Source organism: Oncorhynchus tshawytscha, linkage group LG03, assembly GCF_018296145.1.
Source record: "Oncorhynchus tshawytscha isolate Ot180627B linkage group LG03, Otsh_v2.0, whole genome shotgun sequence".
Taxonomy (NCBI): Eukaryota; Metazoa; Chordata; class Actinopteri; order Salmoniformes; family Salmonidae; genus Oncorhynchus; species Oncorhynchus tshawytscha.
In genome coordinates, this window is record NC_056431.1 from 3,966,949 (window position 1) to 3,979,448 (window position 12,500).

At 43.5% G+C, this 12,500-nt stretch overlaps 1 protein-coding gene across 1 annotated transcript in view; it reads right to left on the reverse strand.

Annotated features, from left to right (window-relative positions):
* Positions 1–8,583: 8,583 nt before the first annotated feature.
* The window catches only part of LOC112240966 (cellular retinoic acid-binding protein 2-like), a 12,244-nt gene continuing 8,327 nt past the window's right edge, over positions 8,584–12,500 (reverse strand). Inside the window, exons 3-4 of the mRNA XM_042307814.1 lie at positions 10,332–10,448; positions 8,584–9,257 (exon numbers count right to left, since the gene is read on the reverse strand). Coding sequence (XP_042163748.1) covers positions 9,207–9,257; positions 10,332–10,448 — 168 coding nt within the window. The 3' untranslated portion in view covers positions 8,584–9,206. The remainder of the gene's footprint in view (positions 9,258–10,331; positions 10,449–12,500) is intronic.

The window sequence follows — 12,500 nt, forward strand, 5'->3', positions numbered from 1 at the left end:
AGAGCGTTGGACTAGTAACCGAAAAGTTGCAAGATTGAATCCCTGAGCTGACAAGGTAAAAATCTGTTGTTTTGCCCCTGAACAAGGCAACCCACTCTTCCTAGACCGTCATTGAAAATAAGAATTTGTTCTTAACTGACTTGCCTAGTTAATATGGTGGAACCCCTCGACAACATTCCGCTGAAAAGGCAGAGCGCGAAATTCAAAAATATTTTTTAGAAATATGTAACTTTCATACATTCACAAGTGCAATACACCAAATTAAAGATAAACTTCTTGTTAATCTACCCATCGTGTCCCTTTTCAAAAAAGCTTTACAGCGAAAGCACACCATATGATTATGTTAGGTCAGAGCCTAGTCACAAAAACAGACACAGACATTTTCCAGCCAAAGAGAGGAGTCACAAAAAGCAGAAATAGAGATAAAATTAATCACTATCCTTTGATGATCTTCATCAGATGGCACTCATAGGACTTTATGTTACACAATACAGGTATGTTTTGTTCGATAAAGTTCATATTTATATCCAAAAATCTCAGTTTACATTGGCGCTTTATGGTCAGTATTGTTGTGCCTCGAAAACATCCGGCAAATTTTCAGAGAGCCACATCAATTTACAGAAATACTGATAATAAACTTTGATAAAAGATACAACTATTATGCACCGAATTATAGATATACTTCTCCTTAATGCAACCGCTGTGTCAGATTTCAGAAAAGCTTTACAGAAAAGGAAACCATGAAATAATCTGAGTATGGTGCTCAGACACAAAAACAAGCCATGCAGATATCCGCCATGTTGTGGAGTCAGTAAAAGTCAAAAACAGCGTTATAAATATTCACTTACCTGTGATGATCTTCATCAGAATGCACTCCCAGAAATCTCAGTTCCACAATAAATGTTTGTTGTGTTCGATCAAGTCCATCATTTATGTCCAAATACCTCCTTCTGTTAGCACGTTTGGTAAACAAATCCAAACTCACGAAGCGCGGGCAGGTCCAGTTGAAAGTTCAGACGAAAAGTTCAAAAAGTTATATTACAGTTCGTATAGAATCAATCTTTAGGATGTTAGGATGTTTTTAACATAAATCTTCAATAATGTTCCAACCGGAGAATTCCTTTGTCTTTAGAATTGCAATGGAACGCAAGCTAACTCTCACGTGAGCGTGCGTGATCAGCTCATAGCACTCTGGCAGGCCTCTGGTTGATTCAGCTCTCATCCCACTTCACAGTAGAAGCCTCAAACAAGGTTCTAAAGACTATTGACATCTAGTGGAAGCCTTAGGACGTGCAATATGACCCCATAGACACTGTATATTCGATAGGCAATGAGTTGAAAAACTACAAACCTCAGATTTCCCACTTCCTGGTTGGATTTTTCTCAGGTTTTCGCCTGCCATATGAGTTCTGTTATACTCACAGACATCATTCAAACAGAGTGTTTTCTATCCAATACTACTAATAATATACATACATTCGCTTCTGGGCCAGAGTAGCAGGAAGTTTACTCTGGGCACGCTTTTCATCCGAACGTGAAAATGCTGCCCCCTATCCCAAACTGATTTTATATAAAGGTCAAATAAAAATGAGCTAACACAACATGCCACTGGAACACAGTGGAAGGTTGCTGATAATGGGCCTATGTACGCGTAGGTAGATATTCCATGAAAAGAATCAGCTGTTTCCAGCTACAGTAGTCATTAACAATGTCTACACTGTATTTCTGATCAATTTGATGTTATTTTAATGCACAAAAAATATGCTCTTCTTTCAAAAACAAGGACATTTCTAAGTGACCCCAAACTTTTGAATGGTAGTGTATATAAATGTATTTTCTTGGTATTTAATTCATTTAAACATTCAAACATGGTTACATTTCATTAAAATGTTAACGTTCTAGGAGCGTTCTCCAACTGGTTTGATGGCGTTGCAGTGGATAGCAGCCATCTTCCAGGCTCCTGACCAAAACTTTTTTTTTTACTTTACTTTTTACTTTTTTTAAACTTATTGTCTCCACCATCATTTCCTGTGACCGAAACAGCGATCACTACTCGTTATTGTTATTCGTTATGGAGCATATGACAAATACAATTGATTTTGAATTTGATTTGATTTGACATTGGGAATGTTCTGAAATAGTTCAGAGAACATTAAGAAACAATGTTCTTCTGTGGGAATTTGAGTACTTCAGCATAACATTTTCAGTGAGTTTCCTTACAGTTCAATTTAAAGTCATGTTCTCAGAACATTAAGAAAATGTTCCATAAAAACCACAAGAAAACATTAGTAACATTAATAGAATGTTCTAAGAATGTTATTTAAAAACATCTACATTCCATTCGCCTGGTGGTGCAGGGGACTAATTCTATGGATAGAAGACAGATGATCATAGGTTTGAATCTCACTGACGCCATGCCACAATAGAAAATAAATGAATTTCCATGTGTCCTATCCATGCATGGAGTTCAAAACAGTTAACCTAAGCTAGCAGTCGTTTTGAAACATTCAGTGAAAGTTTTAATGAAGTTATTTCAAAAACCTCCAAATAAACTTTACATTTCGTTCAAAACATTTAGAAAATGTTCTTAGAACGTTACTAACTTAACTTCAAATAGCATACAATTTCTGTTCTCAGAATGTTAATAAAACCTGAAAATGTACATTCAGGCAAAATTTTCACTTCCATTCTCAGAATGTTTTTTAAAAAATGCAGTTTTACTGGTCAGGAAACGTATGGCTTTGTTCCCAGAACCAATGGGAAACCAGAGACTTACGTTCCAAAACTTCAAAGACGCCAAATGTGCTAGCTGTTGTGTATGTTATGTGTGTGTGTTTAGTCAGGCTGTAACGAGCACTCTGTGTCTATGAAGGCGTGGGCCTCTTACCCATCATGCCCTGTTGTACTGTCGCCTGTGGGACATTTTTGCATCAGTCCTCCCACAACTTTACTAGCTTCCCCAGAATGCAGTTGACCCAGGTGTCAATAACCGCCCCAACCTGAACTTAAATCATCCATCTCACATCTGCTAAATTACACATAGGCATGCATGGAGGAACGGACACACGCATGAACACACACATAAAAACACACACAGAGACACACACATGCACACACACCACTCTCTCACCACCCTGAACACAAATCATCCATCGCACTCTGCTTGGAGACAGGCATGGCCTCAGGGCACCTAAACAAACCTGCATTCACACAGACCTCGTTAGAGCTTGTGCTATCTCGGTTCGCATATCCCTTGATTACCAATGGTAACCAGGCTAGCTATGCTAGCAGGTATTGGAAGTCCATTTGTCTTTAGGAAGTCTCATTCATCATATCAGATTAGCATAACCAGTGCACTCCATCACCAGGAAAGGTTGACAGTTTTGTGTTCAACATACTGTAAAGCGGGCTGGTGCATCAATACAAACCAAGCCCAATACAGTAGTGCCAATCAACATGTACTGTATAGCCTCAGTTTTATCCATGGAATATGACAATGTTGTTAAAATCAGGATACAAATGTCAGATTTAGTCTGGGCCAGATATACATTTACGTGTTGTTTCTATGCAATGCACCCATGCTGTCTTTATGGTAACATATATGGTTTGCAGGCACTCTGGTTGGAGTGTACAGTAGGTGTGTATTGTATCGTATGCATGTCAGTTGTTTTCACTTGCTTGCTTTAGTGCAGCATGGTGTGTGTGTGCTTACCTTGTGTGTGTACCGAGTGTGTGTTTTACGAGCTGCGCGTACAGTGTGAATGTTTGATGGTACGTGTGAAGAGTTTACAGAATGTGTGTGTTTGGTTCGGTATGCGAGTGCGTGTGTGTCTCTGACTCTTTGTGTGTTTTTATGGGGGTCCAGTGCAGGCCGTGTGTTTTTGAAGGGGGCGAAACAGCTGCCTTTTACTGCCCCAGGGGCTAATAAACAGGCAGAGAAGGGCAGTTATCTACCCCTTTTACTGGCCAGGACGGGACTTTACTGAGGTCACACTGTAACTACACACAGCTGCAGGGGGAGATAGAATAAGAGAGTGAGAGAGAGAAAGAGAGAGAGAGAGAGAGAGAGAGAGAGAGAGACGGGACAGAAGTGGAGAATGGTGCAGTGAGATTGTTCCTATGAGACTAAGGGAGGGGTTTCATATGGTATCAGTGAATATATGGGAAATGCCAAATTAAATAGAGTCAAATTAAAGAGGCATTAGTAAAAGCATAGATCAACCCAGTGGAAGCAGAGACCAAGCCAACACTGGATCATATCCCATAGTCCCTCTAACACTCCACAGTCCACAGGTCTGGGTTTCCCCTAACAGATAAAACCTGGGGAGTTGTAGCTTAGGGGTCAAACATGAGAGAAAGACCATTTTGAACATTTCTAAATTCCTTTCCTTGTATACCTCTCTCTTTTCCATTTCCTCTACCTCTATCACCCTGCTCTGTGTGTGAGAGTGTCTCCAGTTCTCTTCAATTTCCAGGTTTTCCTTAAAGATTCTGCTCCTCGTTAAGCACATCTGCTGTCAATCAACAGTACTCTATAATCCCATTGGCATTTCCTGCCTGTCGGGATACGCCTCCTGACCCTTTTTTTCTGGTCATTGATTGGCCGGATTGGTTGGGCCCCACCCTGGCCACCTCTGGGTTCCAACAGGCCAACTCAACTGTCCATCAAATAGACTCATGTTCAACTTCATTCCACTTATCCTCATCATCTTTAACTGTTGCCTTAACGACAGATGTGTTTGTGTGATTTCAGAGATGAAGGACTAACATTGAAGTGAATGTCTGTGTGTGTGTGTGTGTGTGTGTGTGTGTGTGTGTGTGTGTGTGTGTGTGTGTGTGAGAGAGGATGAATGGAGAAGGGGGAGAGAGAAGAGAGGATGAATGGAGAAGGGGGAGAGAGAGAGAGAGAGGATGAATGGAGGAGAGAGAGAGAGGATGAATGGAGAAGGGGAAGAGAGAGAGAGGATGAATGGAGAAGGGGAGAGAGAGAGAAGATGAATGGAGAAGGGGAGAGAGAGAAGAGAGAGGATGAATGGAGAAGGGGAGAGAGAGAAAGTGGATGAATGGAGAAGGGGAGAGAGAAGAGAGGATGAATGGAGAAGGGGAGAGAGAAGAGAGGATGAATGGAGAAGGGAGAGAGAGAGAGGATGAATGGAGAAGGGGAGAGAGAAGAGAGAGAGAGAGGATGAATGGAGAAGGGGAGAGAGAGAGGATGAATGGAGAAGGGGAGAGAGAAGAGAGGATGAATGGAGAAGGGGAAGAGAGAGAGAGGATGAATGGAGAAGGGGAGAGAGAGAGAAGATGAATGGAGAAGGGGAGAGAGAGAGAGAGAGAGGATGAATGGAGAAGGGGAGAGAGAGAGAGTGGATGAATGGAGAAGGGGAGAGAGAAGAGAGGATGAATGGAGAAGGGGAGAGAGAAGAGAGGATGAATGGAGAAGGGAGAGAGAGAAGAGAGGATGAATGAAGAAGGGGGAGAGAGAGAGAAGATGAATGGAGAAGGGGAGAGAGAAGAGAGAGAGAGAGGATGAATGGAGAAGGGGAGAGAGAGGATGAATGGAGAAGGGGAGAGAGAGAGAGGATGAATGGAGAAGGGGAGAGAGAGAGAGAGAGAGAGAGAGAGGATGAATGGAGAAGGGGGAGAGAGAGAGGATGAATGGAGAAGGGGAGAGAGAGAGAGATGAATGGAGAAGGGGAGAGAGAGAGAGAGAGGATGAATGGAAAAGGGGAGAGAGAGAGATGATGAATGGAGAAGGGGAGAGAGAGGATGAATGGAGAAGGGGAGAGAGAGAGAGAGAGAGATGAATGGAGAAGGGGGAGAGAGAGAGAGAGAGATGAATGGAAAAGGGGAGAGAGAGAGAAGATGAATGGAGAAGGGGGAGAGAGAGGATGAATGGAGAAGGGGAGAGAGAGAGAGAGAGAGAGGATGAATGGAAAAGGGGGAGAGAGAGGATGAATGGAGAAGGGGAGAGAGAGAGAGGATGAATGGAGAAGGGGAGAGAGAGAAGATGAATGGAGAAGGGGGAGAGAGAGGATGAATGGAGAAGGGGGAGAGAGAGAGAGGATGAATGGAGAAGAGGAAGAGAGAGAGAGAGAGAGAGGATGAATGGAGAAGGGGAAGAGAGAGAGAGATGAATGGAGAAGGGGAAGAGAGAGGATGAATGGAGAAGGGGAAGAGAGAGAGAGAGAGGATGAATGGAGAAGGGGAAGAGAGAAGAGAGGATGAATGGAGAAGGGGAAGAGAGAGAGAGAGCATGAATGGAGAAGGGGAAGAGAGAGGATGAATGGAGAAGGGGAAGAGAGAGAGGATGAATGGAGAAGGGGAAGAGAGAAGAGAGGATGAATGGAGAAGGGGAAGAGAGAGAGAAGATGAATGGAGAAGGGGAAGAGAGAAGAGAGGATGAATGGAGAAGGGGAAGAGAGAGAGAAGAGAGAGGATGAATGGAGAAGGGGAGAGAGAGAGGATGAATGGAGAAGGGGGAGAGAGAGAGAGGATGAATGGAGAAGGGGGAGAGAGAGAGAGAGAGAGAGAGGATGAATGGAGAAGGGGAGAGAGAGGATGAATGGAGAAGGGGGAGAGAGAGAGAGGATGAATGGAGAAGGGGAGAGAGAGAGAGAGAGGATGAATGGAAAAGGGGGAGAGAGAGAGAGAAGATGAATGGAGAAGGGGAGAGAGAGGATGAATGGAGAAGGGGGAGAGAGAGAGAGAGAGAGAGAGAGGATGAATGGAGAAGGGGAGAGAGAGAGAGAGAGAGAAGATGAATGGAAAAGGGGGAGAGAGAGAGAAGATGAATGGAGAAGGGGGAGAGAGAGGATGAATGGAGAAGGGGAGAGAGAGAGAGAGAGAGGATGAATGGAAAAGGGGGAGAGAGAGGATGAATGGAGAAGGGGAGAGAGAGAGAGAGGATGAATGGAGAAGGGGGAGAGAGAGAGAAGATGAATGGAGAAGGGGAGAGAGAGGATGAATGGAGAAGGGGAGAGAGAGAGAGATGAATGGAGAAGGGGAGAGAGAGAGAAGATGAATGGAGAAGGGGAGAGAGAGGATGAATGGAGAAGAGGAAGAGAGAGAGAGAGAGAGGATGAATGGAGAAGGGGAAGAGAGAGAGAGCATGAATGGAGAAGGGGAAGAGAGAGGATGAATGGAGAAGGGGAAGAGAGAGAGAGAGAGAGGATGAATGGAGAAGGGGAAGAGAGAAGAGAGGATGAATGGAGAAGGGGAAGAGAGAGAGAGAGCATGAATGGAGAAGGGGAAGAGAGAGGATGAATGGAGAAGGGGAAGAGAGAGAGGATGAATGGAGAAGGGGAAGAGAGAAGAGAGGATGAATGGAGAAGGGGAAGAGAGAGAGAAGATGAATGGAGAAGGGGAAGAGAGAAGAGAGGATGAATGGAGAAGGGGAAGAGAGAGAGAAGAGAGAGGATGAATGGAGAAGGGGGAGAGAGAAGAGAGGATGAATGGAGAAAATGACCGAGAAGAGAGGCAGTGAGAAAGAAAGGAGTGGAGAAAGGAGGGCATGTGGTAGAGAGATGATTGACAGAGAGAAAGACGGGAGGGATGGGGAGAAGGAAAAAGGGAGAGGGAGAGTCTCGAGGGGGCGGAGAGACAGACAAGTTATTCTTGTTGCAGACAGCTGAGACAAAGTCTAAAATAAGATGTGTACTAGCTAGGGCTGTGACGGTCATGTAATTTTGGATGATGCTAATTGGCCAGCCAAATGACCACCGTCTCCCTAATAACTGTTCAAGTAGCAAATAATACAAAATATATTGGTGTTTATTTATTTATTTTTGACACATTTTCTCCTCCTCTGCTCCTGACTGCATGTGCTTAGAATGATTCATTCTATTTCTATGTGTGCTGTTGCTGCATTGTTGGGGCGTTGGCACCCCAAGACTTGTTTGCTACAACACCTTTCAGCAAGGAGCAACAAAGTTTCATCACATTTTTAAGAGTCCATGTTACCGCGGAAACAGACTCAAACGCACGAATGCCCGGGCCGTTCTATTCATTTTTTAAACCATTATGACAGTTGTTTAACTTTTATGACGGTCTTCATCCATAACCGTCGGTTACACAGTTATATGGTAATTGTGCCAGCACTAGTACTAATGTGTGTGTGTGTGTGTGTCTGTGTGTATTTAGACGCCAACGGTGAGTTACAGTTATACTCACAAACCATGAAGTGGTATTTACCAGTAAAATCATAGTCCTTGAGTATTTACAGATGAAAGATCACCCTGTCTGTTGCCGGAGAATGTTCCTGCACTGCAGGAAATCTAAAACTTGTTGTGTAGTTGAGGTTTAAAAGGGCTTCTGAAGTTTGTAATTTCCACTTTAAAATTTCAGACTTGATTTTTCCTTATGAAAAATGTACCAACCATTAGTCATAATCCAGATAATAATTCACATTTCCTGTTTCTGCAGGATTATTTTCCTGCTGTAGCAAACTGGCTCAAATGAAGATCCTACATCGGTACTGTTTGTGTGTGTGAGCAACTGTGTGTGTAAGTAAGTGTGCGAGCATGCGTTCATGTGCATGTCAAGATGTGTGTGTGTGTGTGTGTGTTACCAAAAACCCAAACCGTATGGAGTCAACATGGTGTTTTATTGTCTTCCCGTAGAAAGCATAATTTCCTATGATCAGATTTGATATAAAAGAGACAAAGTAAAAACCATAGCAACACGGTATCAGATCTAGTGTAATAAATATACAACTTTATCGACTTAGAGATAAGCGGGAAGAGAGAAGGAGAGAGAGAACGGACACAAAGTAACTGACCTTATAACTGGAAGAGCTCATAGATAGGTTTACACAACTACAAATATAGTCAAGACACTGATACACACACTTAGACCTACTCCACTGACAAGCACGTACACACACACACATACACACACACACACACATACACACACACACACACACACACACATGGATCAATAACCTTGCACGTACAAAGACTCAGAAAAAGACACAATTTCAGGTTTACGACCTCACTGAGTAAGTGGACAGAACATTGGCAAGACTGACTTTAAAAGATATAGGTCAACTAGACTGGGTTCAATCCCATGGCTTTGTGACAGATATACTGGAGTTAAACTAGATTCTACAAGCTGATTTCACCCTGCCCATTCTGGCTGGGGGTTTGCGGAGTGAGTGAGTGAGTGAGTGGTGAGAGAGATGGAAGGATGAAGAGTTGTCTTCTCTTTCACTCTCGTACGTAGACTCTGGTGCACACCACATCGTCCGCACTCATGGTCTGGAATGAGAGGAATTTATAGATGTATTTAATATAGGTGTTCATATCCAAGGAATTTATAAAGATGTGCAGTATTCAATAGAAGCATTCATATCCAACATTAACACTGTCTCAATCCATCCTGTTCAGTCTCTGTCTGTGACTGTGTCTCTTCCAACAAGAGGTGTCCTGAACGACTCCTTATGGTTCTGTGTTACAACGTTTTGGCCTTTTTTACCATGGAAACCATACGATTTTAGATCTAAGTTGATTAATTGAATTAGAAGCCAAACACTCAGCATGAGAGATGGAATGATCAGAGACAGACCACATATTGTGCAATGCATCAGATGCATTTGTTCATGGTCCTTGACAAATGGGAAAACAAACTGATTCCAGGAAACGAGGGAGTTGTCTCTGGTTTGACGGGTTCACTTGTGTTCGCTCTAACGACACGTCTTTTTACAGAGTGGCAGTTTTCATTTTGAGCTTCATGTCACTCCACACAGTGGCACACATGATGATCATTAGCTATACGTTCCAGTCAGGGGCGCAACTTTGGTTTTAGAAGTGGTCGGGACATAACCTTTTTGTATTAAAAAAAACAACTAAATCAGTCAGATAAACACTCCAAACAGCCTACCCGACCGCTCGGAGGCACCCGCATGGTCCTAAAGCTCACCGTTGCCACGTTTTGTATCACATTCCAATGATAAAACTGGGGGGGACAAAAATGCAATTTCAGAATGAAATTGAAAGTTGCACCCCTGGTTCCAGTAGACCTAAATTTTTCTCTTCCTCCTCTTCCCCTCCCTCCCTCCCTCCCTCCCTCCCTCGTTAACACTGATCTGAATGGAGTGGAGGGATGACTATCCTATTATGGAAAAACTTCCTGGCCCCACAGTGTGTAGGCTCCAGTAGATGGGTGTTACACATTGGTAGTGGATAAGGTGAGTCCTCCCTTATTTGTGTGGAAGGAAAATGACTGAGGTCCTCAAGCATACTGTGTTCAAAATGTATCAATGGACGGTTGTACAGTACAATGCCTCTAGCTGTGGTTGATTGACAGGACAGGTAGCCAGTAGAGAGTCTTACCAGGATGAGCTCGCCGTCATTGGTTATCTCTCGGGTCCAGGCGGTCTTAGGTCCCTCCCCTTTCTGCAGAGTCTGCACACAGCTGATCTTACTGTCTGTCTCCCACTTTGGAAGACTCTGTGAGACAGACAGACAGACACAGACAGACAGACAGACAGACAGACAGACAGACAGACAGACAGACAGACAGACAGACAGACAGACAGACAGACAGACAGACAGACAGACAGACAGACAGACAGACAGACAGACAGACAGACAGACAGACAGACAGACAGACAGACAGACAGACAGACAGACAGACAGACAATACAGTTAGATGAGCATCAGAGAGATGAAAGTCATGTTTTGGACAGATAGGTGGGTGGAGAATGGATGGATGGATAGAACAATAATTGGTAAGAGTGAGAGAAAAAGAGGGAGGTGATCTAGTGTGTATGATATTGCATGGCCTCTGGGGGGAGAGAGAAGGAGGAAAGGAGAGGGGGAATATCTAGGAGATGATAATGTGTGATGTGCTCATCGTTAGTAGAGAGAGGCTCTGGGTGTTTGTCTGTTTCCTCTGGAGACAGCCAAGCAGAGGCCATCAGAGGGAGAGTTTGATAGAGACTTACACATGGCAAGAATGAAAGACGGAGGGAGGGAGGGAGGGAGGGAGGGAGGGAGGGAGGGAGGGAGGGAGGGAGGGAGGGAGGGAGGGAGGGAGGGAGGGAGGGAGGGAGGGAGGGAGGGAGGGAGGGAGGGAGGGAGGGAGGGAGGGAGAAAGTTCAGACGGGACAGAAGTGGAGAATGGTGCAGTGAGATTGTTCCTATGAGACTAAGGGAGGGGTTTCATATGGTATCAGTGAATATATGGGAAATGCCAAATTAAATAGAGTCAAATTAAAGAGGCATTAGTAAAAGCATAGATCAACCCAGTGGAAGCAGAGACCAAGCCAACACTGGATCATATCCCATAGTCCCTCTAACACTCCACAGTCCACAGGTCTGGGTTTCCCCTAACAGATAAAACCTGGGGAGCTGTAGCTTAGGGGTCAAACATGAGTCAAGGCTTTCATTAGGGACAGTGGATAGGGTGTGGGACAGAGAAGAATGTGATGAGTACAGAGGTCTGTGTGTGTGTGTGTGTGTGTGTGTGTGTGTGTGTGTGTGTGTGTGTGTGTGTGTGTGTGTGTGTGTGTGTGTGTGTGTGTGTGTGTGTGTGTGTGTGTGTGTGTGTGTGATGTATACAATGATGTATATAATGTATACAATATTCAGCAAGTATTCATACCCCTTGACTTATTCCACATTTTGTTGTGTTACAGTCTGAATTCAATGGATTTAATATGATTTTTTTCTCACCCATCTACACACAATATCCCATAATGACAAAGTGAAAATATGTTTTTAGAGGTTTTTGCAAATGTATTGAACATTCACAGAAATATGTAATTTACATAAGTATTCACACCCCTGAGTCTATACATGTTGGAATCACCTTTGACAGTGATTACAGCTGTCAGTATTTCTGGGTAAGTCTCTAAGAGCTTTGCACACCTGGATTGTACAAATATACACATTATTCTTTAAAAAGATTCTTCAACCTCTGTCAAGTTGGTTGGTGATCATTGCTAGACAGCCATTTTTAAGTCTTGCCATAGATTTTCAAGCTGATTTAAGTAAAAAATATAACTAGGCTACATTCAATGTCGCCTTGGTGAGGAACTCCCGTGTATATTTGGCCTTGTGTTTTAGGTTATTGTCCTGCTGAAAGGGGAATTTGTCCCCCAGTGTCTGTTGGAAAGCAGACTGAACCTGGTTTTCCTCTAGAATGTTGCCTGTACTTAGCTCTATTCCGTTTCTTTTTATCCTAAACTACTCCTAGTCCTTTCCCGCGACAATTAAACTCTAACTGTTTTAAAGTCACCATTGGCCTCATGGTGAAATCCCTGAGTGGTTTCATTCCTCTCCAGCAACTGAGTTATGAAGGACGCCTGTATCTTTGTAGTGACTGGGTGTATTAATACACCATCCAAAGTGTAATTAATAACTTCACCCTGCTCACAGGGCTATTCAATGTTTTTTTTTACCCATCTACCAATCGGTGCCCTTCTTTGCGAGGCATTGGAAAACCTCCCTGTTCTTTGTGGTTGAATCTGTGCTTTAAATGATCTGCTCGACTTAGGG